The following is a 23,766-nucleotide window of genomic DNA, read 5'->3' on the forward strand; positions in this document are numbered from 1 at the left end:
TTTGTCAGCAAGGCTCTTACAGGATGAATTTCCTACAACAGCAAGTTATTATAATGGCTGTGGTGCAAGTGGTAGACAAAACCAGAACAAAATGTGTTTCATTCACTATTCTCAGCACTGTCATTGTTGTCTTGTCCACGTATTTTCATAGTTCAATTTACCTGAGCTTTTTTATCTTGGTAATAAACCCCTTTTAGTGAATAAGTGCTGTAAGCACCTGGGTGCCAGAGGAAATACAGGTATTGTTCCAGCTCTTTAAAATGGAACAGTGAAGAAGAGGACTGTCTGGGTTACAGCAGAGCCATGAAATGATACCCTGATGGCCTTCTGGACTGTCCTCGATTGGAGGAATGACTCCCCAAGGCTCCCTTAAAGCAGGAATGCTAAAATAGGCTTTCTGAGAGGAAAACAAAGCTTTCTGGGCTGTAAACCCAGCTGCAGCAAATCCCAGAGCTTCACTCTGAGTCTTTAAAAAAAATTAATCAATGGGAATATTGTCTGTTAAAGTAGAGCTCATTGCGTGGAAGCCTTATATTGGGGTGAGCAGATGTGGTGGCTGCCTTGCAGACCTGTCATGGCTGGGAGCTGTCCCCTGGCCCCCAGCACATGCTACTGGGATGTCTCTGCCAGAGCTGGCAAAGATGAGTTCTGACAGTCCATCATGCCTTTGTAAGTCTCAAAAGGAGCAAAACTGGATGTGTAGGGTGAGCAGAGATGGTGGTCTGCCTTTTAAAAACCTGCATGTGGTGCTTTTCTACATGAGCTGCTGAGCTTAGAAACCTCTTGCTGAGCAAGAGTGATTCCACCCAGTAGATAGTAGTGGAAAGGCAGCAATGTTCTTGCATTATTGGTATTTTTACCATAGGTGCAGCTTCTGTTACAGGAAGGTCCTTACAGTTTGTGACAGTGAGTGCCTGTGTTTCTCACAAAGCCTCAGAACTAGCATTATGGGTGATGCTTTGATTTTTCTCCTTACCAAATGTTTCCCTGTAAGTTGCTAATAACTTGTCAGTGCATGCAGTTTCTTTCTGAGCTGATGGTATTTTTTCTTTCTGAGTCTGATCTTCATCTTATCAATGTCTTTAGGGTGGAATTTACTTTTTCTGTTTTTTTTTGTTTTTTTTTTTTTCTCTTGGGTAATTATAGTCTAAGTAACTCTTCATGCTCTGTTATCCTATTCATTTTTGGAATTTATCCAAAAGTCCCAGCATCTAAGAGTTATTTATCATTTACCCTTAAGGAATAAAACTAGATAAGTGATTAAATATTAGCGTAGGCTATTTTGGTCCTGTGCTTCTATCCCATCTTCCCCCACACACACACTCCCTTCCTGCCCTGTGCTGGTACTAACACTTCCCTGACCCCATGGTGAGCCAATTTAGGTAGCAGCTTCAGCAAGAAAGCAGTTCCATTTTTCTCTGGCTGCAGTTCCAAGGCTGCTAATACAACACACCAGCATGCAGCTGCCAAAATAAGAAGGCCTTGTTCCCAGTTTCTCCGCTCCCATCACTCCTTGCTTATAGTGGCAGTGTTCTTAAGTGGTGTCTTTCCTGATCTCATTTAACACACTAAAGAAAATGTATTTCCATATTTTTATTTTTATTTTTTTTCTTCTGAGGTTGTTGATTTTGGTGGTTTTTTTTTTTTTTTGGCATGGTAGCAACTCAGTGTCCTATGAAGGACTTTGACAAGTGTAAAAGCTGGTAGAAACAAAACCAAGGTGGAGTCAAGTAAGTACCAGCAGTGAGTGGCACAAGGGATGGAACAGATTCAGAGTTGGACTGGAAGGACGAAGCATGTGCTGTACCAGGTCAGATCAGCTACAGCTGCAATGAAACTAGTTTTGCTTTTCTGTCACTTCTGCCCATTTATTCCTTCTCTCTGAGCAGTGCAAGGGCTCAATAAAATCAGTTTAGTCACAATCATCTAGTTCTGTTAAGAGTCTGCCAAGTCTGGAGAATGAAAATCATACATGTCACAGGAGCAAACTTGAGACAAAGACCAGTTCTAATGTCATATTCCTCTTAATAGTTTCATTTCTTTTCCTATGTGGAAATAGGACATGATTTTACTCAGGGGTAGATAAGTTACCTTTAGCAGCTGCAGTACTTTTATGAAGCAAACAAAAAAAGGGATCTGTTCTTTCAAATGTTTGCCATAAAGCTGTGGTACTAAAAGCATGTTGAACACAGAGAATGAAATTTTCGGGTTGACCTCTCCTGCTGCAAGCCCGCTACAACCTTTTTAATATTCCTTTTTAGCAATTTTTATGCTACATTTAAAAACCAGTGAGATTTCTTGCTATGTGTAACTCTTGTAAAACTATTCAAAATACTCACTTGTAAGGTACAGCTTAAATAAACTCATGATCTTAGTGCTGGTTTTGGGCCAGCACTAAGTCATTTTTGCTAAAATAATAGAAAGTAGATCTTTTCTGAAGAGGTGAGTCCCATAGAATTAGTAGTCATTGCATCTATGTCATCTCTTCTTCCCATTCCCCAAGTCCTTTTCAAAACTATTGTTAGGATCCGGGCACAAATGGAAGAAGTAATAACATTGAACCTATAGGGGAAGAAATGTCTCCATTCTTTTAACTTATGTCGTCTGAAGTATTAAACATAATGACAAATATGAGTCTCTTGAAAGGTTTTAAAGGGAAGTGAAAGCTCTTTGGTTACATGTAACAATATAACCAAAGTCCTGGTTGTTGTAAAACAATAGATTGTTTTGTTTAAGAGATAATTTGAAGGAAATTTACATCTGTAAATATGGGTCTGTGTTCTTAGATTATTGGACTGGGCTTTAAGGAGTCTATAAGGTAAATGGAGGAAAAGGCATAAGAAGTGTCATGTTTTATCTTGGCTTGCAAGAGCCACATTTCAAAACATTTTTGAAGTCTTGAAACACCAAGTGTAAGAAGGTTTTTGAATTATTTTGAACTTCTGCACTTGAGATGATTTCAAATAACTTGAAGGTATTAATGATCAAATATTGAAGTTTGAAACCAGTGTACTTTGGAAAGTTTCTGAAAAGTTCATTAGGGCATCACTATTAAGAAGAGATTTTTAATAGGTTGTGTTAATTAAATGAGGATAGTACTGTTACAAATTACAAAAACAAAATGGGTCATAGAGTTCTAAAAGCAGCCTATTATATATGCACTGTGCACATTATTATTAATACATTCATCATTTGAATGTTTTAGGGACTGTTTCTAAATATACATACAGCTATAGTGTTTGATGTTGTTGCTGTTGCCTTTTTTAGATATACAGAAGACTATTATCTTCACATAGTCACAAAACTGCAGAACTGCACCTGGATAAGGAGACCAGAAGAATCTATGAAATTCAGGTAATTTTCATTGTCACTTAGAAAAACAGTTTACCCTAGATTTGTATAACAAGCCATAATTTTAAATCTTCCCTTCTGAAAACATAATTTTGTGTTGCTTTTAGACTGCATTTGTAGCTGTACATTTCTATTAACCTTTTGCTGTTGAGGCTCTTCTTATTTATTTGAATTGAACTGTGCAAACTGAGTAGGATAAATGAAGCAAATTCACCCATTCACTGCAAATGAAGCAATTTCACCCACCTCCACTGTAACAAATAGTTAACTAACTTGGGTAGAATGGATTAAAATACTCCTATCATAAAGCCTACAATATTTAAAAAAAATCAGTAATGTGATTTTGTCCATCTGAGCTGGCACTCTGGTAAAAGACTGTGTAATGAAGCAGTGTATTTCTTACCCCAAGGCTATTGCTTCTATTACAGAAATGCCCAAAGCACTCATTAGATTTGATGCTGCATGCTAGGTTTGAAACCCCTGAGCATGTAAGCACGTGATTACATCTGTCCTTTTTCAAGATGGCACATAAATACATGCTCAGTAGGGACGGTGGTCTCTGAAAAGCTTCCCCTATCATTTGGAAGTGCATCATGCTGATTTTAGAGAGCAGCTTCACTGTGCCAACCCTGTTTTCTCCAGGGTGAATTTCTCTTGAATTACGTTATTACATGGAACAGAATTAAAGATTCTGTCATGATCATTAAAAATAAACAAACTGACCTGTCTTCCACCTCTGGAGTTAACCAGCATTGAAAACTGAATATCCATGCCCAGCAGGATACCTCTGGAAGAAGTAATTTTGGGGTGTGTGCGCGAAGCTTTCTGTGTAACAGAAATTGCTGTGTTTGTTGTGTATTGTAACTGACTAATTGTGTTTCCAAAAGCTGAGGTAGGAGAATACACATGGTTAAGGTTTAAGAAACTTTCAGTTAACTTGGACAGGCTTTAACTGTGCACAGGGATATCAGAGTGTGATAAGGAGCTGTAGAAGCAGCCCGTTCTGCTTAAGAACAGGCAGGTGTCCTGTACAGAGTTGACAAGAGGTGAAGCTGCTCTCATCTGCTCTTCACCCTGCTGCATTTAGGCTTATTGTTGTCCAGTCTTTTTAACTTTTCCTTCTGAACAGACCAGCCACCACTTGCAAGCATTTTGTTCATATGGACACAACCCATGCTGCAATTCTAATGGCAATACTGCATATTCTTCTGTCCCTATGATATTTGATCTGCTTTGATACCATCCAAAATTTCTGTTGCTATGACCAAGGACTGGTACTTCAGATTAGAGCATTGCAGATGATTGTTTTACAAAAGATGTGTGCTTTTGCATCAGTCTTTTATTTTTCCATTGTCTCAAACTCCTGTCTGTTGTTTTTTAGAAATAGGATATTAAAATCTTACAATTATCCCTGGTCCCATACCCTACTGGAGACTTTCAAGGCTCTTAGCAGTTGGTCAATAAAAATATCATTAAAGAAAGAGAGAAACAAATTCAGTATAAAATTTACTGTCTAAATCTGTATACACTCCATGCTTTATCAGATTTTATCTTAAGCACAAGAGCCTGAAACTAGCTTAGTGAGGGCACTCTAGCTGAGAAATGATGCATTGACAGAGCTCTATGGGGTACAGAGCTTCTAGAAATGCGGTGTAATAAATGAGTTAATAATCCCTTGGCAGTACATTTCTTCTTTTTTCTAACTTTGCCTAGTGTCAGTAATGCATAATAATTGTGTGTTACAAGTATTACTCAGTTCTAAAAATCTCATTGAGTAGGTAGATAAATACACCCATTTTGCAGAAGAGGAAATTAATCTCGGAGGGGCTGTGCAGCAGGAATTGAGTAATACAGCTAGCCACCTTCAGGAGCAGAGCTTGAAGCTGCCTGTGTCATACTACTCACCTGCCAGTGCCAGCAGAAGTCTGCCTGCTGACTAGACTGCAGAGAACATGCTTGACCTCTTTCCCTCTTTGACCATCTGTTAAATGGAGTGAGCACTTTCATGCTTCACAGGTGTGGTGTCAATTTTATGACATCTCTGTATTATCCTGAAGTTCTGAAGAACAGGCATGCATATTTATGAGGGATTTAATGTCTTATGCTTCAGGGCATAAACTAACCTCTAATTAATAAGGTTCAAAACCAGCTTTCTGTGGGACAGTGAATTTTTCAGAGAACCTTTCTTGCGTTTTCCAACAGTCTTTGCTGTTGGCTACTGTCATCCTGGTAGTGGAGTGAGGGAATATACGATCTGAGCCAGTAACTCTTGTGTTCCTCGAAGACAGCACTGTGTGCCAATGAGTACACATTGATTCTCTTTGTAAACCATGCTCCCAGCAGATCCAGGCCAAATAAAAGAATATGAATTAAAACTGCAATGCAGGAAAGAAATATTTGTCGTTGTTTTTGCCAGAAGCATTACAACCGACAGCCATGCATGGCACAAACCACAATGCTTTTACTAACAGAGTGCAGGATTCCAGGTTGACCCTCTACTGTCTAGCTCAGCTTTGCCATGCAGCTGTGCAAACTATGTACATTTGTTGGCAGAGAGCTGCCCTTTTCCTTTCCCAAATGGCTTCCTCTAAAGATCCTCTGCTGTGCAGGCTCACACGCACTTGGCTGTATTGCTGTCTGGCAGTGGTCAGTGGTTCTTGACAGCTCTATAACATTTAGCCATGCGGTTCTCAAAATCAAGAAGAATCATGAGGCGAGTACAAGCCATGATTTTCTCTTTAATACATCCCATATCCACAGTCACTCTTCTCTGGTTGATTTTTATTTTTTTATTTTTTGTCCAGTCTCTCTGTCAGGGAACCAGGCTCCTGACCCTTCGCTTATTTCAGTATCTGTAACTCTGACATCAGCACTGCCAGATTTAGGCTGTCCTCAAAGGAGAAAGTGCAAGCACTGGATGCACTGCTCTTGCAATCCTAGTCAAGATTTATTGTGCCCCACAGTAGTGTTGGTCAGCTATCGCTAAAGAGGTTTTATCTAACTTCACAACACTAGCAGAACAGAACACAACAGAAGGGTGTATAAATGGCATCCTACTAACAGTGGTTTAGGGAAAGCCTTCTCTGATGTTTACTGCTACTGACATATAGAGAACTAGTTAAGTATTTTGTTATGCAGACCTTTCCTTTATGAAATTTAGCTGTGCTTGTTGGTTTTGTGTGTTTTGTTTTTTTTTTCTCCATTTCTCTTCTTTATGGCTCTACGATCATCAAGCATCTCCGTATTACCTCTTTGTTTCTAAGCCCACCTGAGTTCTCCCTCCCTTTTCAGATTCACATCAGCTTTAACTTGTTTTAGGCAAAGCAAGTCCTCAGATCTCTTGGTTATAAGACAGTAAGAGAGGATTGGTAGAAACTCTGAAGGGGGGGGGAAGTAATCTCACAGCTGCCTAGAAGTGTCATTCTCAAAGCTCCAGGAAAAAAAGCTGTGCTGAGTAGCTTCCTCTGCAAAGGCCCTTCTAGCTACATATAGTGGAGTCTCAGGTTCCCTAGGTAACCTGAATATTAATTATTATATTAGTATTCTTCAAAGGTTTTCCACTTAAAAGAAATGTTTCATTAGTGCAAGAAATTACAGAGCCCAATTAGGTGCAAACTGTAATCGTTTTGTTGTTTTGTTTTTTTTTTTTACACCTCCACATCCCTTTGCTGTACAGATTTCTAAACTCAGTTTATTCTCATTTGAGCTGCACACCCATGGTGGCAAATAATCTGCAGGTTTTCCAAATAGTTGCAACTCCTGTTTTTGCTGGAAGCTAAGAAATAGCTACAACAGCCTTCAAAATTACTGTGGGGGGAGGGAGGGAGGCTATGGAGAAAGGCTAAGCAGATGCTGTGTTTCAGTGAAGCCTCTGGGCATTGTATTTCTGTGCTGTCTTGCTGAGCTTGGAGCCTGGCAAAGCAGCGAAACAGTTCTTCAGGAGTGGTATCAGACTGAAATAGCCCTGTGTAAACTGTGGATAATGGCCTCTCTGCCCACAGAAATACCATCCTGACAACCCTTATTTGCGTCTGATAATGAAGAGAGAAGGAGATTCCTGCAGTTTAGCTGGCACACTGCTCCACCCTACCAAAATATCTTAAACTTTTTTTTTTAAAAAGAATACAATACTACTTAAAACCCCCTGGATCTTGAAAAGAATAGTTCAAAGATCAACCCATTTTCCTAGCCCTGTAATTTCCCTCCTGCTTTTTATTCCACTTGACCTCTATTAGCCTTTTCCCACTTTAATATCTCTTCTGAAAAGTGTGTGTTAAACATTCCTGCAGATTATAAAATCCCACTCCTTGAAGAGATTAATTTGTAGTGTGTTACACTGTGGTATATAAATAACAGTGCTGCTCACAACATCTGTGTACTGCAGTGAACCACAGTTGAAACCCTTCAAGGTCAATTTATGCTTTCATAAGCTTACACGACTGCATAATCAATAGCTTTCCTAACACTAAACAGGTCAATAATTCTACTCTACTGTCTGAAATCTTTCATTGGAGTATGCAAGAAAACATGCAGAACTCCGAGATTACAGTCTGACTTAAGAGTACATTTGCTCCATAGGTTTGACAGATCATATGTAAAATCAGGAGTATATATTCAGAGACATTTTTCTATTTCAGAAAAAAGGTGGGGTTGAGAGATAGTAATTGGGGACAGTTTGGAGAAATAGTTGAATTTTTAATTGCTCTACAGACTATATACTTCCTGAAGGTTGGAGGATTCCTATGAGGGGAACCTAATATGGAATCAGACTGAATTAATTATGTCTTCATGGCAGACTCTTTAAATAGTCTTTGGTTTGGCAATTTTATTACACTTTTTACATATGCAGTCTTGATTTCAGATTCAACCCTGTTGGCTTTCACTGCTTTAGACATTTATGATGGTACTTCATTTATGGACGGTTTAAGAGCTGTTGGAGCAGCATTCTCCTTCAACACATTCTGTTTCAGACACGAGATTTAACCACTCTTTTCTAAAAGATTGTGATAATATGCCTCATTGCACACTGATGCTATTGACTTGGATTGACAAGAGCCTGCCTGACCCATATGGTTGTCTAGAGCCCCCAGTGCAGTACAGTAAGATAATTGCTTGCTCATTATAAGGTTTTACAGCAGTGGGCATACATGAAAGGTAGTTTCACTATTTGTGGTCACACCCTTGACTGCTGTTACACAGTGGGATATTTTGTAGGTGCTTCTCTGTACTGACAAGACAGTCTCTTTAACATGAAACCTCAAAGTCCTTGTTGTCTTCACATGTACAGTACAATAACTCACATGAGCTAATGGTTGCAAACACCCAAGTTAGGTGAAGTATTAATGCAAGCTATTAGTCAAGCATAGACTTTATCTGGTTATTAATAATTCTCAGACTTTTGTTGCTTGGAATACTTTGCCCTTTATTCAAATGATATTACAAACTGTGCTGTGAGATACACTTAGCATGAGGCTTACAGGAGTTACAGCTTTAAATATTTGCTATTCTTACTTTGGATTTGGTTATCCCTTTTATGTGGTGTTTATGTGTCTTGGGTAACTGAAGATCCACAGAGAGATATGTCTGGGTGAGCATTGCTGGTGTGGATAATGTGCAAGTGCATTATAATAGCACTGGTATTTCTTTTTGCCAACAGTTGCTTGTACAGATGTTAGTAAAAGGTGAGTTAGAGTCAAATGGACTGAGACCATTACTGAAAGAAGTTTAAAAGTCTCAAACTGTTGAAATTCTGTACCTGTTTCATTGTGCTTCCTAGCTTTAAACTAAGCAAATTTAGAGCAAATTATGATTATTTGCCTCATTGTCCCAAGTGTGGCCTTTGATGACAGTTGAGCATTTACTATTTAGAGGAATGTTCTGTGTGTTTTGATACTTCTGCAGTGTCCATCCCCATCCACTGTTCCCCTCCTCCCACCTTAATTTAGTCCAATGTATAATGACAATGAACTAGTTCACACTATCCTCAACAATGAAGAATGCCCTCTGGCCCCAGGTGTGCAGACACTGGCATCACACTGAAGTGTAGTTTACACAGAAGAAATGCTATCAAGTTCACACAGTTTTGTCAGGTTCTGCAGGCTCCCATTCTCCTGGGGGTACTGCAGCCCCTTGAGGATCATGGTTAATTGCGCTAGCCCAGTGCTCCAGCTTTAGGCTGGAGCAGACAGTTCTAGTGCTATATTCTCTTTCCTGTGTCCCAGAGTAGGAGACTGTGTAAAGTTTTGGTGCAGAAGCAAGTGCGTTTTCACACCAGATATATATCTGAATAAAATATTTTTAAAAATCTAGAGCAAAATGACTTTGGCTAAGCATTCCTAATTAAAGAATGTGTTCTGAAAAAAGAATCCTACTTATTGCAGAAGGGTGAATCAAAGGTCATCTTGGTGCTTGTATCAGTAGTTTGGAGGAGAGGGGAGTTTTTAAACTCTGTACAAACTTATTCCGTAAGGATAGATTTCACCCTTCTAGGTTCTTCCCATTTCATTCAGGATAAGGGCAGTTCTGGTCTTTGGATCACCTGAGAAACTGCTAGCCCTAGACTGACTGCTTTGGCCCTTATGGCTGGTTCAAATTGAGTTGTCGAAAGGAAGATGTTGAGATGCTTGCAATCTCTTGCAGATGTGTGCACGCTGTGTCTTGTCAGCGGGCACATACAGCCTGTACACAAGCACTGAACCAGCTAAAATGCTTCTTAGCTACAGAGCTACTACAGGAGCTGCAAAAAAACTACATCAGCATATTTAGATCCTGCAGGTACTTTCTGACTTCTGCTAGAGTGGACTATGTAGAAGCAGGGAATGGTTGGGTTTGGAAGGGCCAGTAAACATCATTTAGTTCCAACCCCCCTGCCATGGGCAGCGACACACCTCACGCTAGACCAGCTTGTTCAAAGACCCATCCAACCCGACCTTGAACACTGCCAGGGCGGGGGCAGCCACAGCTTCTCTGGACAACCTGTGCCAGTGTCTCATCCCCCTTGAATTTCTTCCTAATATCTAATCTAAAATCTCCTCTCTCGCAGTTTAAAGCCATTCCCCCTTGTTCTATCACTATATGCCCTTGTAAACAGTCCCTCTCCAGACTTCTTGTAGGTCCCCTTTACGTATTGAGAGGCTTTTCTAAGGTCTCCCAGAGCCTTCTCTTCTCCAGGCTGAACAAGCTGAACTCTCTCACCCTGCCTCCATAGCAGAGGCGCTCCAGCCCTCTGATTATCTTTGTAGTCCTCCTCTGAACTTGTATGATACATGTCTTAATCTTATGAAGTACATGTTCTTAAGGGTGTCATTACCTCATGAAAAAGACCACATATGACATTAATACTATGATGACAATTGCAGTAACAGATTGCTTGAACTGCCTTGTCTCTACCTCTTCGTTATCCTTTGCTGTCAGTTGTAGACGTACCATATGTGCAAAATCCTATATGAACAGAGAGTTAAATATATTGTTAGTGGGTATTGCTTTCTACAGGTTACATGCATTCCTGCTGAAGTTCTGTACATAAATGCTTTGGTACAGTGAGACTCTGTGTCATGATTTGATCTAAGTAGGAGGTTTCTATTGTTACTTCCAAATTTTTAGCATGTATGCTCTTAGGTAAGATCAGAAAAGGTATCATTAATCAGTATCTATTCTCTTGTTTTCACTGTGTTTCTGAATTAGCCTGGCTTTGTTTTACTTGTGCAGTGGATCCATAATATTAATTTAAACAGTTATTTTCTTATTAATTCTGATATCCATTTTTCTTCCAGACTATTTCTGCTTTTATTGAAGAACTCATTCTTGTGGAATGAGTAATAAAAAGCAAACCCATATCATCTGTATTAATGACTGTTATCTGTCATCAGTTTGCTTTTTCAGGTTCTGGTTGCCATCACACACAGAACTAAAGCTGAGCAAGAATATTTTGGTGTTATTCCTTCTCCTCTGAACCTCCTGTGATTTACACATAATATTTAGGCCTTTTAGCTACTTCTAGCTTTAAGAAAAGAATCAAAGAAAGCAAAATTATGAGGCTTGTGATCCCTCATCTCCATGTGATTGCCAGAGAGCAGTGAGGGATGGCTGCTCCTTGAGGGTCAGGGAATGGGGTCCCAGCACAATAACCTGCTGGCAGAGCAGACTCTGGCAGCCAGGCTCCTTGCACCCTAACAAGGAGTGAGGCAGCCCTAGACATGGGCATGTGCCATAGGATGGGATGGGCACAGCTGGAAACTGTCCCTGCTGTGGTGTTGCTGGGCAGGGACTGATGGCTCTGGAGGGCTGAAATGGGGCCCAGTGTCATGAGCAGGATGGGGGTGGCCCCTGGGGTTGGACAGGGGTAGTGAGGCTTGATGGTGCCCTCAGGGCATGACAGTGATGCCTGAATCTTCTTATTACTGCAGTACATATTAAGGTTAGAAAGAGCTGCTTATAGGAAAAAGTGTACAAAAAAAGCAAGTAGACCCTAGTCAAGAGTGGTTCAATAACATCCAGTGTTTTCATACTTAATCATTGCACTCTCCTGCCTCATTGCTCCATTTGTATTTTTCTATATGCTTAAAATAGTATGCTGTATGCTCAGTTGTTTTCACCATGTGTGTACCTCCTTACTCACAAGAGCATAGTCTTGGTTGCATCCCCACCCTTGTACCTAGCGGTTTTAATTGACCACAGACCTGCCCTGCTCATTAGAGCTTTGAGCAAGGCAGTGGAAATCACTGCATTCAGGGAGTGGAGATCACCGCATTCAGGGAGCGGAGCTGCATATGGCTTGTGGAAATCTGAGCCCTACTGTTTCCACCCTCAGGAGATGTATTTCCTGTTAACATTTCCTGGTAACTCTCCTGGTATGATTATTTCAGATCTGTGTCACCGCAGCACTCAGTTGTTGCCAGTGTTCCTCACACATCTGGGAACTTTGAGGAGTTTCAGACCTCAGTATTCAAAATGGGTTAATATGTACAGTAAGCAGTTTGACAACTGAAATGGTAATCTTTCATTTGGTATTTTATGCATGAATCAAATCAACTTTCCCACCTTTTATTTCCTCCGTTTTTGACCATTATTTCAAGAGAAGTGAGGTTGAGAGTTATCCCAGACCTGTTCATTATCTTCCTTGTCTTCCAGGAAACATAATCTTTGGGTTCTTCCATGTGCTGGACTATGTCTTATCTCCATCAGAAATAGAATGATATTATTATAAGAATATTTGCCCTGTGTACGTTGTTGATAAAGTTGAATGAAGCAACTTCTCTTACCTGTGTCTTACCCTATTAAAGTCAGCTTATCCAGAATTTGGCCTGTATTGTTTAAGTAGTTCCAACGGGTTGCTTTGCCTTACTCATGGAAAAAGTGTGAAACAAAGCTTTTCTATTCCTCTGGCTCCAACTGTAAATATATCTGTATTTTTTCTTCACAATTAACCTTCAGTGTTAGGACAGAATTCCGTGCTCTGTTATCTTCTAAATTCCAAGCAATTATGTTATCAATGAATTTCCTTCTCTAAATGGTTAGTAGTTTTCTTAATATCTCACCTAATGTCCTGACAATTGATAGATAATGTCTGGCCATGAGTATTTCAGCCTTACAGTCTGAAAATTAGATCAGGTAGCAGCAGAAAGAACATTGTTCCCTAAAGCAAAATGAATTACAGCATTTCATGTCTGATTTCAAAGGTATGATGGGGCTTTTCATTGCATCTTACTGTTAATAACATAGGATATTTGCACACATAATATTTTTGTAAGTTTGGAGGCAGCAGGAATTGTAAGATGGGTGATAGCCTTCACTCCTACATAAAATTGGAGTGATTCACTTGCAGTCTTACCTACTTAAGCTAGCTGTTTTGGAGAGCAGCTTTGCTGTCTGTCTCTACCATGAAGATATCTGTCTTCCTTATTTTCAAGTTGTGATGTGATCTATTTATTATCTGTGATACTGTGCACAGAAAAAGTGTGCTGAACAGGTGTGATAATGAATTATTAATTAGTTGGCCTGTGACTGTTTAACTGTTCGCTAAGTACTATAGGCAGTACTTCCTTTAATCTGCTTGGTTCTTTCTTCAGCCTTCTAATTTCCTACAATCACTCATTCTATGTGGATGGAAAACACATTGTTAATTCTTTGGTGGCTGAAGCAAGTAATAGTAAGGAGAAGACCAATTACAACTTTTTCTGGATGGGAAAGAGAGACCAAGAGAGAAAAACAGGATAAGAGAAGGGGTTCTTGGTCTGATTATTTCTGAACGTTTGCTGTGAAAAGGACTTGCTTTAAAAAGCAAGCCAAGGGTTCATATAGCATTTTGTTGCTTAGTTAATTAGAACTGTTTTTCATTGATCTACTTCTCTAACAACATTTCCCTGCTTATTTGTCTGTCTTTGAGCAGGTTTTCTTTGGGTTTTTTGCAGATCAGAATTAGCTTCCTGCTGTGATGCAGTTCACAATTTTATTGCTTCTCAAAACAACAGCCCACTGGGAAGTAACATGAGTTATGAAGTGGACAGTAAAAAGACCATCCTCATTACAGAGGACATTTTTAAGATGCTGCCTGTGGTAAGAACTGTATTTATAAGAGATAAAGAACCTGTTATAAGGTATAAGATAAGGTATAAGAGCCTGTTATTATAATTGCAGTATCATATATATTTTGGGTTAGTAAATGAACTGCTTTCTTTGATTCCTCTGGAAGAGGCCATTCACCCCCATATACACTTACTCATTCACCTCGTAAGACCTATTTTTTAACTGCCTTCTGCAGTGATGGATGGACAGGGTACCATAGAGCACATTGTAGGCAGAGTTGCTAAAGAACACAAGTTGCATCCTGATTTGGCAGCCAGCTGAATTCAGCAGTGAATACTTTGAGCATGTTTGCCTTGCTTTTCTCATTCCCATTTTCAAAGGCATTTCAGTATGGAACAACATTTCATATTCCTCATATTCCCATGGCATTTCTGGTGCTGGCTTGGGCATATAACTTAGGAAAGCTATTTTGGTGGTAAACCTGATATAGAACAGAACAGAATAGAATAGACTATTTCAGTTGAAAGGAACCTACAACAATCATCTAGTCCAACTGTCTGACCAGTTCAGGGCTGACCCAAGTTAAAGCATGTTGTTAAGGGATTGTCCAAATAGCTCTCAAACACTGACAGGTATGGGACATTGACCATCTCTCTAGGGAGCCTGTTCCAGTGCTTGACTACCCTCTTGGTAAAGAAATACTTCCTAATTTCCTAATTCCTAAACCTCCCTGGTATAGCTTTGAACCATTCCCATGTGTCCTATCACTGGACACCAGAGAGAAGAGCTCAGCACCTCCCTCTCCACATCCCCTCCTCAGGAAGCTGTGGAGGGCAAAGAGGTTGTCCCCAGCCTCCTTTTCTCCAGACTAGACAATCCCAAAGTCCTCAGCTGCTCCTCACACGACATTGCTTCCAGCCCTTTCACCAGCTTTGTTGCCCCCTGGGGTGGAGCCTTTGCAGCCAGAAACACCGGTTGAGCAAAGGAATGCAGTTTTGTAGATTGGGACTTCCAGTCCTGATCTACAAGGGACTCACAGTCCCTTACAGACATACAAGCTCTGAAAATGAGACAAAGATGGGCACAGATACGTACTTAATTTCTCAAAAGTAAGAGCACTTGGGAGCCCTCTTACCCATTGTGAATTTGTGAGATGCCAGCTACCATGAGTCTAGTCCTTTCTAATGCCACTGTGAATCACTAAAAACTTCATTGCAATAGAGGTTACTGTGGCTCCAAATTTAAACTGAGTGGAAGAAAAAAGTGGCATATTTTATCTGAACGTATACTTGCTAAGTTAGTCAGAGTTGTTTGGCCTTTGTGTTCTCCTACTGTCTTTTCAGAATTGAGCAAAACATTTGAACATGTTGTTGATGTCTGCCACTTTCCCCACACCTCTTGCCTTGTTCGTAACAGTGTCACTTCCTGATTCTCTTCCAGTAAGCTGCTGAGAGAAGGAGGAAGGATAATGCTTTCTGTAAGCAAATTTTGACTCAATTTTACAAGTGAGTTCAGTTTCTGCAGTGAAAGTAGCTCATCTATTGGCCTCTCTGAATGTCAGTGCTTCCACAGCAGGAGAGGCTGAACAAGATGCATGAGGTGTTTCTGAGGCCCTGGGATAACAGCCAACTATATTAATGTCAAATGAAATAGCCAGCGATTTACATTCATTTGCTAGGTTGTGATCTGTGCTGGTTCACAAGTGGCTGCACTTAGCCCCCATTCAGCTTCCCCCCTGCAAGACAGCAATCTCCAACAAGGAGAGGAGTAGAGGGTGAGCAGCCACAAACAGTAACTTCTTCAGTTAGCTATCACGTTTGCCATGGCTTAAACCAGGGCACATGACTGTCCTTAACAGCATCTTCAAGTTCCCCTAAACTGGTTATTTTATAGCAAGTGTAATTGTGTGATGACAAAGTAATGCACATTTGCAAAGTTACCTTCTGTTAGCTGTTAAAGACAATGACTGTGACAACCCCCAGTCTGTTACAGTGCAAAGGAAAATGGGTAAATTCAACCTGTCTTCAGTACAGCTTAGGTCCTTAGCTTGTAAACATTCAGTCCGCTACTGGGTAACTTTTGTGTTGTGTCTTTAAAGACGTTAATCTAGTTTTAACAATCCTGTGTTACTCCTTCAAAGTTCTGACGATAGATGTAGCAGTTCTCAGTCTGTTGGTGCCTATTTTTGGCCCTTGGTTGTCCAGGCATGGCAACCCTGTGTGCTAAATGGTGAATGCTTTTACTGGGATTTACCAGATTAAACCTACAAGGATGAATGACTAAAGGTGCAAAGAAACAATCACAAGATTTATAAGGTATTGGCTGTGTCTTTTTATTTGTTGCAGTCCTCTCCTCTTTCAGTCTATCCGTTCAAGACCTGTGCCGTGGTTGGAAATGGGGGCATTCTGAAAAATTCCAGCTGTGGAGCTGAAATCGATCGTTCTGACTTTGTGTTTAGGTAAGAGCTGCTCTTTCTTACTGAAGTGTGTCTAGTGTTCCTGAAAACTTGGTAGGCTTGGAAGCATGCCAGTGCAAGTTTGTAGCAAGATCTTGCCCATTCTTTATTGCTGTCTCCCTAAGGATACTCCTTATGCTTTGTAGATTTCAGACCACTGCTTCTTAAGTAGAGAGAGGACTATAGGGATACATGTATGATCTATGATTGCAGAGATTTTTTTTTTTTTAATCAAGAGAATAAAGAAAACCCTGAAACTGAAATAAGACTGGCATTAAATGTCACATGTTTACCTTTGGTTATAAACCCTTTGTTAAACAGCACCCTTATGTTGGCTCACTAATACAGTTATTTAACTGCCCCAGTATTTGTCTCACCTTCTGTTAGCCATCTAAAAATTTAGTAATCTAATTGAAATAGATTATTTTGCCTCCCTCTGTAGGTTGTGGAGAAACCCAAGCACACTCAGAGAGTAGTTTGGTGCACTCTCTTAGTATGTGACTCACACTTTGTAGTTCATGCAGAGGAACAGTGTAACAGCATGCGGGTTCTCTCTGTGATGTCCAGTCACTCAGTTTGCTGGATTTTGTTTCCTTTCCTACTTCTGGCTAATATTTGGGCTTTTAAAATTAAAAAAACAAAACCAAAACAAAGTAAAACATGAAAAAAAGCCAACCTTTCCAGTTATGTAACTGTCTTCATAAAAATGGTATAGTAAGATGCTAAATTTACTGACTGGTTTGAAAAAAATGCTTTCTTTACCTTTTAGGGAAACCACTGTTTCTGCAATTGGGCAAGTTATTCCATTGTTGTTGTAGAAGACATAATAGAAGACTTGCAGAAGAAATGCATTGTTTAGGCAAGAGGGGCAATTATACCTTAGCACCTAACATAGGGCATTGATAGACTGGTGCCTTCTGGGATTTTAGCTTTGCTCCTGATTTGTGAGATGATTTGTGAAAATGAGCTCCCTGTGCCCTATTTTAACCATCTGTACAGTAGATTAAATATTTTTACTGGAAGTGCTGTAAGCCTTATTTAATATTTGTAAAGTGCTTAGAGATCTCTGGGAGCTGACGTGAAAGTGTCATTGCTCAAGAGAGGAATTTGCAAATATTAGCTATACAGCATTTCTGGTATGCATTTGTTAAAGTAAATGTTTCTCAATTTCAGGTGTAACCTCCCTCCAACCGTGGGAAGCATTAGCAAAGATGTTGGCAATAAAACAAACCTTGTGACTGTTAATCCGAGTATCATAGCTCAGAAGTAAGTGCTACTGCAAATCTGTTTTGGTGCAATATTGTATAATTGTTTGACATGATTTAGATTTTGTTGGAAATCCGTTGGGATACCAGCATAGAGAGCAGTGCATGCAGATTACTTCATTAAGCTTTAGTTTCCATGTAAAATATGTACCAATGTAAATGGAAATCTGTTAAACCTGGCCTTTTATGGAACAGGAAGGAGTCAGCAATGCCCACGTTAGCAAGTGGTTTGGTTAGCACCAGTCCACAATTTATGACAGAATAAAACTGATAATTGCAAGCCCAAGCCTCTTCTTTTCCCCCTGTGACCCTTATGACCTCCAGCATAAGAAAGGAATTGTAATCGTAAATCAGGAAAGCTTGGAAATGTGTGTCTGACTCCGTTGGTAGGACTGTAAACACAGGTTAGAACCTGTTCTGATGAAGGCTGTTTCCTGAATGGAGGTCCAATTTCTGTGATCCGTTTTCTCAATCTGTAAAATCTACTCACGCACTTTTTTCTCAGCAAAGTTCTTTTTTTGCACTTTCTTGATGAAAAGAAAATCTAATAAGGCCAGGCTGAGTAATCTGACATCTTCAGCAGGCTGGAACTGCGGCTTATCTATGAAAAGGACTGCTGTGGCATGTTATTTACTGCTTACTGATCTTACTGTATCTTATTGTCTGTCATAGCTATATTTGTCAAATACACGACATCAGAGCTTTTTATTTTTTCCTTTAAAGGAAGAAGGGGAAATTACAGTGAGCATAGAAATGGCTAACAAGCATTTGTTATTGATTCAAGGATAGAAAGTGATTTTTGCAGTCAGTACTAACTACCTTAATGCTTACCCAGGACTTTTTGACTTAAATGAAAATGAGTTATTGCTTCCCCAAAACCAGATTTAGCTTACTGATGTTAGAAGGGCTGCACAACAATATGGGGCAGGAAAATTTTGTCCAGTGATTCAGCATCGTTGGTGGCTACTGACCTGGTGCATCATTTGTCTGGGCTTGATCAATGTGTTCTGCCACAGCTGCCCTCGTTTTTTAACCTAATGTAGTCACATCACGGTTCATAGCAGTTACAATGAAGGAAACAGGAGCTGTATCTGCGTAAGGATGAAATGAGATTGAGAGGACTTTAAGATTTAAAAATCTAAAAAAATAATTGAATACTCAGAGAACACTGTAAATGCCTTTGAAAGAGGAGCAGGAAGGAACTTGGCACCATTTAGCAGAACTAAGTTTTTTTTCTTGTCTCAGAAGACCTATTCTGACTTTATTCACTCTAATTTCTAATTCTGTGTTTGAGTACTGGGTTAGTCTGCTGTTATTGTTAAGGTTAATCAGCTTTTGAACTGTGCCTGTCAGGGTGTACAATGTAGGTGAACTCTCCTGGGGGAGAGAAGCACAGTTCTTGTGTGTCCAAATGGAGCTGGGCTACACTGCACCTCACAGGGGCAGAGCTGAAAAAGAAAACAAGACTAAGTTGAGGTTTTCAGGTTTCTAGCTATGGAAGAACAGATCTGAATTGTGTCCTGAAGGCTCTTTATGTACTTTACACTGAGTCAAAATAGAGAAGATTCTTGTAGTAAAGGCCAGAAGCTCACCCTTCAGCCACTCTTCCTAGACACATGCTCAGGCGTTTCTTGCTTGCTTTGGCTGTGTGGCTGTTGCATGCACAGGGGGCTGGGGTCAACAGGAGGGCCTGAGATGTCTTCATTTTGCTTCAGAATCTGATGGTAATGTATCGTGGTTTAAGCCCAGTCAGTAACTCAGAATCATGCAGCTGCTCACTCACTCTCCCCCTTTCCTCCTCCCCCAGCTCCTGGAGGGATGGGGAGGAGAATCTAAAGAATGTAACTCCCATGGATTGAGATAAGAACAGTCCAGTAACTAAGGTATAACACAAACCACTACTGCTGCCACCAATTGTAAGCGGCGAGGAGAAGCAGACAGGCCAACCCAATATGGGTGATAAGCAAACTTCTCTCCAAGGCTTACCAAATTTCCTTGCCGTTTTATCATCATCAAGCATCGAGTCAAATAACTCATCACCAAACTTTCGCCACTCACTCTCCTCAAATACTGTATTAGGATCTACAAAAAATCCCTTATCCTTCCCTACAGCCACTAGACCTGCTAGCTGCTTTAGAGTCTCAGGCTCAATTCCCCGCTTTTATAAAAAGCACTGTAATAAGTCCAGGGCTACCTCTCGGTCCATTTTCATGGCCGGCCTTTTCCGGATCGTCTTCTTCTGGGTCGACCTGTAACCTTGGTCTCCGGATCGGCCTCCCGACGCAGCAGTGTCTGGTTCGCCCCAGCGGCGGATTCCTTTCAGTTAGTCCAAGCACCCGGGTCCGTCACGCCACCGCAGCAGCATTGCCCGCGCTCCCCGGCCGCTGCCGCCAGCGCTGCTTACTCGCCGTTCTGGGTCCCTGATACTCAGGGCCCTGTAATCCGGGTCCCCGCCAACCGGGGCCCTGTAATCCGGGTCCCCAGCAGCCGGGGCCCTTTAGTCCACATCCCTGTTTGGGCACCATTTGTAAGCGGCGAGGAGAAGCAGACAGGCCAACCCAATATGGGTGATAAGCAAACTTCTACTTTATTTGTGATGCAGTTCACTTATATAGGAGTGGTATTCAGCCACTCCTTCTAGGCACAACAGTATTGGTTAGACCCACACGGCTTCCTCCACATTCTCCTCCCACCTCCGGTTTCCAGTTACCTGTGGGGCCCACCCCTTGCCTTGCTCGCACAGACCTCCAAGGCTCCATGGCCTTGCTCTTAGAGCCATTCTGCAACAACCAATAATAATAATAAGGGAAATAACAACGGAAGAGAATACAACCACTCATCACCTGCTGACTGATACCCAGCCTGACCCGAGCAGTGATCTAACCCTTCTGGGTAGCTGCCTCCAGTTTATATACTGGGCATGACGTGCTGTGGTGTGGAATACTTTTTTGGCTAGTTTGGGTCAGGTGCCCTGTCTTTGCTTCCTCCCGGCTTCCCCTGCTCCCTGGCAGAGCATGAGACTCAGAAAGTCCTTGGTCAGAGTAAACATTACTGAGCAGCAACTAAAAGCATTGGTGTTATCAGCGCTGTTCCCAGGCTGAAAGTCAAAAACACAGCACTGCACCAGCTACTAAGAAGGGGAAAAATGACTGCTACTGCTGAACCCAGGACATAATGGCACTTTTTGGGGAAGCAGAGCTGTAAGTATAAACCCCCTCAGCCTGAGAAGAAGTATCACTCCTTGCAGGAATTCAGTTGTTCAAGAGGTAACTGCCAAGTCTTCCGTGAGGGTTTTGAATGGAGATGGTGGTAGCTGCTGTCCCCTGCCTTGAAGTGCTCAATAGGAAGAGGGTTTGAACCTATTCAAGTTGTGAAGAGAAATGAAACCAATTTTTCCAGCTTCTGCTGAAGCCATTTGTGAAAAGTGGGCTCTGGTAGTCCTTAAAAGGTGAAAGTACATGGCTCAGATAGATAGACAAATACCTACAAAAGCAGACTCAGTGCTTTGAATCCTAAAAGGGATTCAAGTGCCGTATATTCACGTGATTCAGACAACTCAGATCTATAGAGGAAACTAGGTGAGTGACCCCCTTGTGTCTTGTATCACTTCTTGGGTAACTCTAGAGGTTCACTATTCAATGTTTGGGAGCATGGGAATTAGTCAGTTGTGAGAACTGAAGTCTCCTTGCTAGTTGTTGGGATCCGAAGCATCTGAGAATAAATCCTTTTTATTTGTGAAGTTAGATCTCTAACTCCATCTGTTCCCTTTGTAGTCTAAGGGGATAAATAGATATGCTTATATTTTCAGCTATTTTAAAAGTATATGAAAAGCAGTTAAGACTGTGAAACTTGAGTACACACTACTCTTTAGCACTCCAAGACTGCTCATATGTGTACTTGCATCCATTTCCAAATGGGGCTGACACCCAGGTTTTGAAGAGAGGTTATTATATACCTCTTGACGTAAGAAACACATTTCACAAGCACATGCAGTATATATCATACTGTGCATAGTATAAAAATACATAGTGCATGTATTTTTAAACACAGGAAATAAAAATGCCTTTTTTTTTCCATTCTTCTTTGAAGTTTCTTGAATTGATTAATTCTGTAAACAGGTCCTGGTCTTACTAGCTGTGAATTTGATCTGCTTCACTAACTCCCATGTTGCCAATTCAATCCTATGGTGTGTGTTCTTATTATAAAATAAAGACTGATTTTCATAACTGCACATATGACAACATACAACAGATTGGTATAAATTGACTGTATAGACAGGCTGAACTGGTGCAGCAGAGTTCATAACTCATATATGCAACTATTCCAACATTCCATTCAGTCTTTTCCTGAAATGTTGTACTTTGCAGGTACAACAAACTAAATGAAAAGAAGGCTGAATTTCTGGAGAACATTGCAGTCTATGGAGATGCTTTGCTTTTATTGCCAGCGTTTTCCTTCAGAAGCAACACAGCCACTTCTTTTAAAGTGTATCACACTCTGCAAGAGTTCAAAGCAACCCAGAGGGCAATATTTTTTCACCCCAGTTACCTGAAAAGTCTTGCCCAGTTCTGGAGAACTAAGGGTGTAAAAGCCTACCGGTTGTCATCTGGTTTTATGATCACTAGTGCTGCTCTTGAGCTCTGTGAGAATGTGAAGCTCTATGGTTTCTGGCCTTTCTCAAAATCCATGGAGAAGATGCCAATCAGCCATCACTATTATGACAACCAGCTGCCTAAACCAGGTTTCCATGCAATGCCCAAAGAGTACAACCAGATTCTTCAGCTTCATGGCAAAGGCATTTTGAAGTTGCAGTTTGGTAAATGTGAATCAGACTAAAAAGGTAGGTCACATTCTTACCACATAAAATGTCTTTATTTAAGTAATGTGTCAAGAGAAAATTTGTTTTGTGAACTGTGGGTCTGTTCTTCCTTAGGAAGACATTTCTACCTTACACTCAATGAAAGTTGTGTTCGTAAGTAAGTGAAAGGTCTAGAGTTTTCTGAATAAATGTACTACAGAGTAATGTTTTCTAATTGTAAACTTTAGGTAGGGAGCATGGTAAATACACATTGCTACCATAATTCAGTCGTTTGATACTGTTTCCTCATCTCAGATATGTGTCTCTAGCAACCTGTGTCTGATTTGGGATCAGTTCCCATGAACCAGCTTCCTTCGTGAATTGCTCTATTAAAGGCAATATCACATACCATAAAGTACAAGAGAAAATACCTAATCCTGGCACAGCCTTTCAAGATGTATAGAGGCCAGAGTAAGGATTAAGATTGCCCATGAATGAGTACCAGGCATATGCACCCTTGCTCCCTCTTGTTAGGTAAAGATAAGTTTAGAGCAGTGTGTTCTCACAGCCCTGGATGCAGCACAGCTTCTGGACAGCAGTGAGGAAGTTGCCACACACTACAGCAGATCTTGCTGAGGATTTTACCTTGAGGCAGCTCAGAATCTGGAAGTTACAAATACAGGAAGAAATGCCATTCCCTTTCTTCTGTACTTTCTAAATGTCCCATCCCCCTTGGATCTCTATTGCCTCAGAGAAGGGCAGCCCAGAGTCTGGACTCTGATTTTAAACCAGTTTACTGTGTGCAGATTATACTTTGAAAATATTTGTCTGCATGTTTTCAATCTTGATTTGCCCAGTTCACAAAATAACATCAATTTGTATAAATACTTCCATCTTTCAAACTAACTCAAATTCCAGCTCACAATACTGTTGTCAGATGTGTCTTTTACAGACCTGTATTTTTCCACGGGATTCAAATTGGTATAACAGTAGGTGTTATGTGTGGTAGAACTACAATTGTATACAATATGCTTTAACTGGACTGATGTAATCTCACAACTCTATTACTCAAGTTAAATAAATGAAAATAGCATTTCAAGCCAGAAATTTTAAGTTCAAAAGCTTTTCTTCTGGCTATGTGAAATTTGTTTGAAAATCTCCTTTGATGGTATTTAGAAAATGTGTTACCAAAGATACATTCACACTTGGTTCATCGTCAGAGACCAAGTTTTAAGCTAGCAGATTGCTAGTACCAAGAAGGCACAGTTTTATTCAGTTTTAGTTTGTCGTGGTTTAAACTCTGTCAACCACGCAGTCTCGCTTGCTTACTCCCCCCTTCTTCCCTCCCCCCAACTCCCAGAGGGACAGGGAGG

General features: G+C 40.6%; 1 protein-coding gene across 9 annotated transcripts in view; it reads left to right on the forward strand.

Annotated features, from left to right (window-relative positions):
* ST8SIA6 (ST8 alpha-N-acetyl-neuraminide alpha-2,8-sialyltransferase 6) overlaps positions 1 to 23,766 on the forward strand; it is a 47,153-nt gene that overhangs the window by 12,339 nt on the left and 11,048 nt on the right. For 8 of the 9 annotated variants that reach the window (XM_062633711.1, XM_062633713.1, XM_062633712.1 and 5 more), the window contains 5 exons: positions 3,268 to 3,354; positions 13,761 to 13,905; positions 16,221 to 16,333; positions 17,504 to 17,596; positions 21,963 to 22,435. In XM_062633711.1, the coding sequence (XP_062489695.1) occupies positions 3,268 to 3,354; positions 13,761 to 13,905; positions 16,221 to 16,333; positions 17,504 to 17,596; positions 21,963 to 22,431 (907 nt within the window). In that variant the 3' untranslated portion in view covers positions 22,432 to 22,435. Of the gene's footprint in view, positions 1 to 3,267; positions 3,355 to 13,760; positions 13,906 to 16,220; positions 16,334 to 17,503; positions 17,597 to 21,962; positions 22,436 to 22,927; positions 23,669 to 23,766 lie in introns of all 9 variants that reach the window. The other variant, XR_009967641.1, reaches the window with a different exon arrangement.

The sequence above is a fragment of the Pezoporus occidentalis genome, unplaced genomic scaffold, assembly GCF_034315485.1.
Source record: "Pezoporus occidentalis ecotype Australia unplaced genomic scaffold, CSIRO_AGI_Poc_V1 ctg40, whole genome shotgun sequence".
Taxonomy (NCBI): domain Eukaryota; kingdom Metazoa; phylum Chordata; class Aves; order Psittaciformes; family Psittacidae; genus Pezoporus; species Pezoporus occidentalis.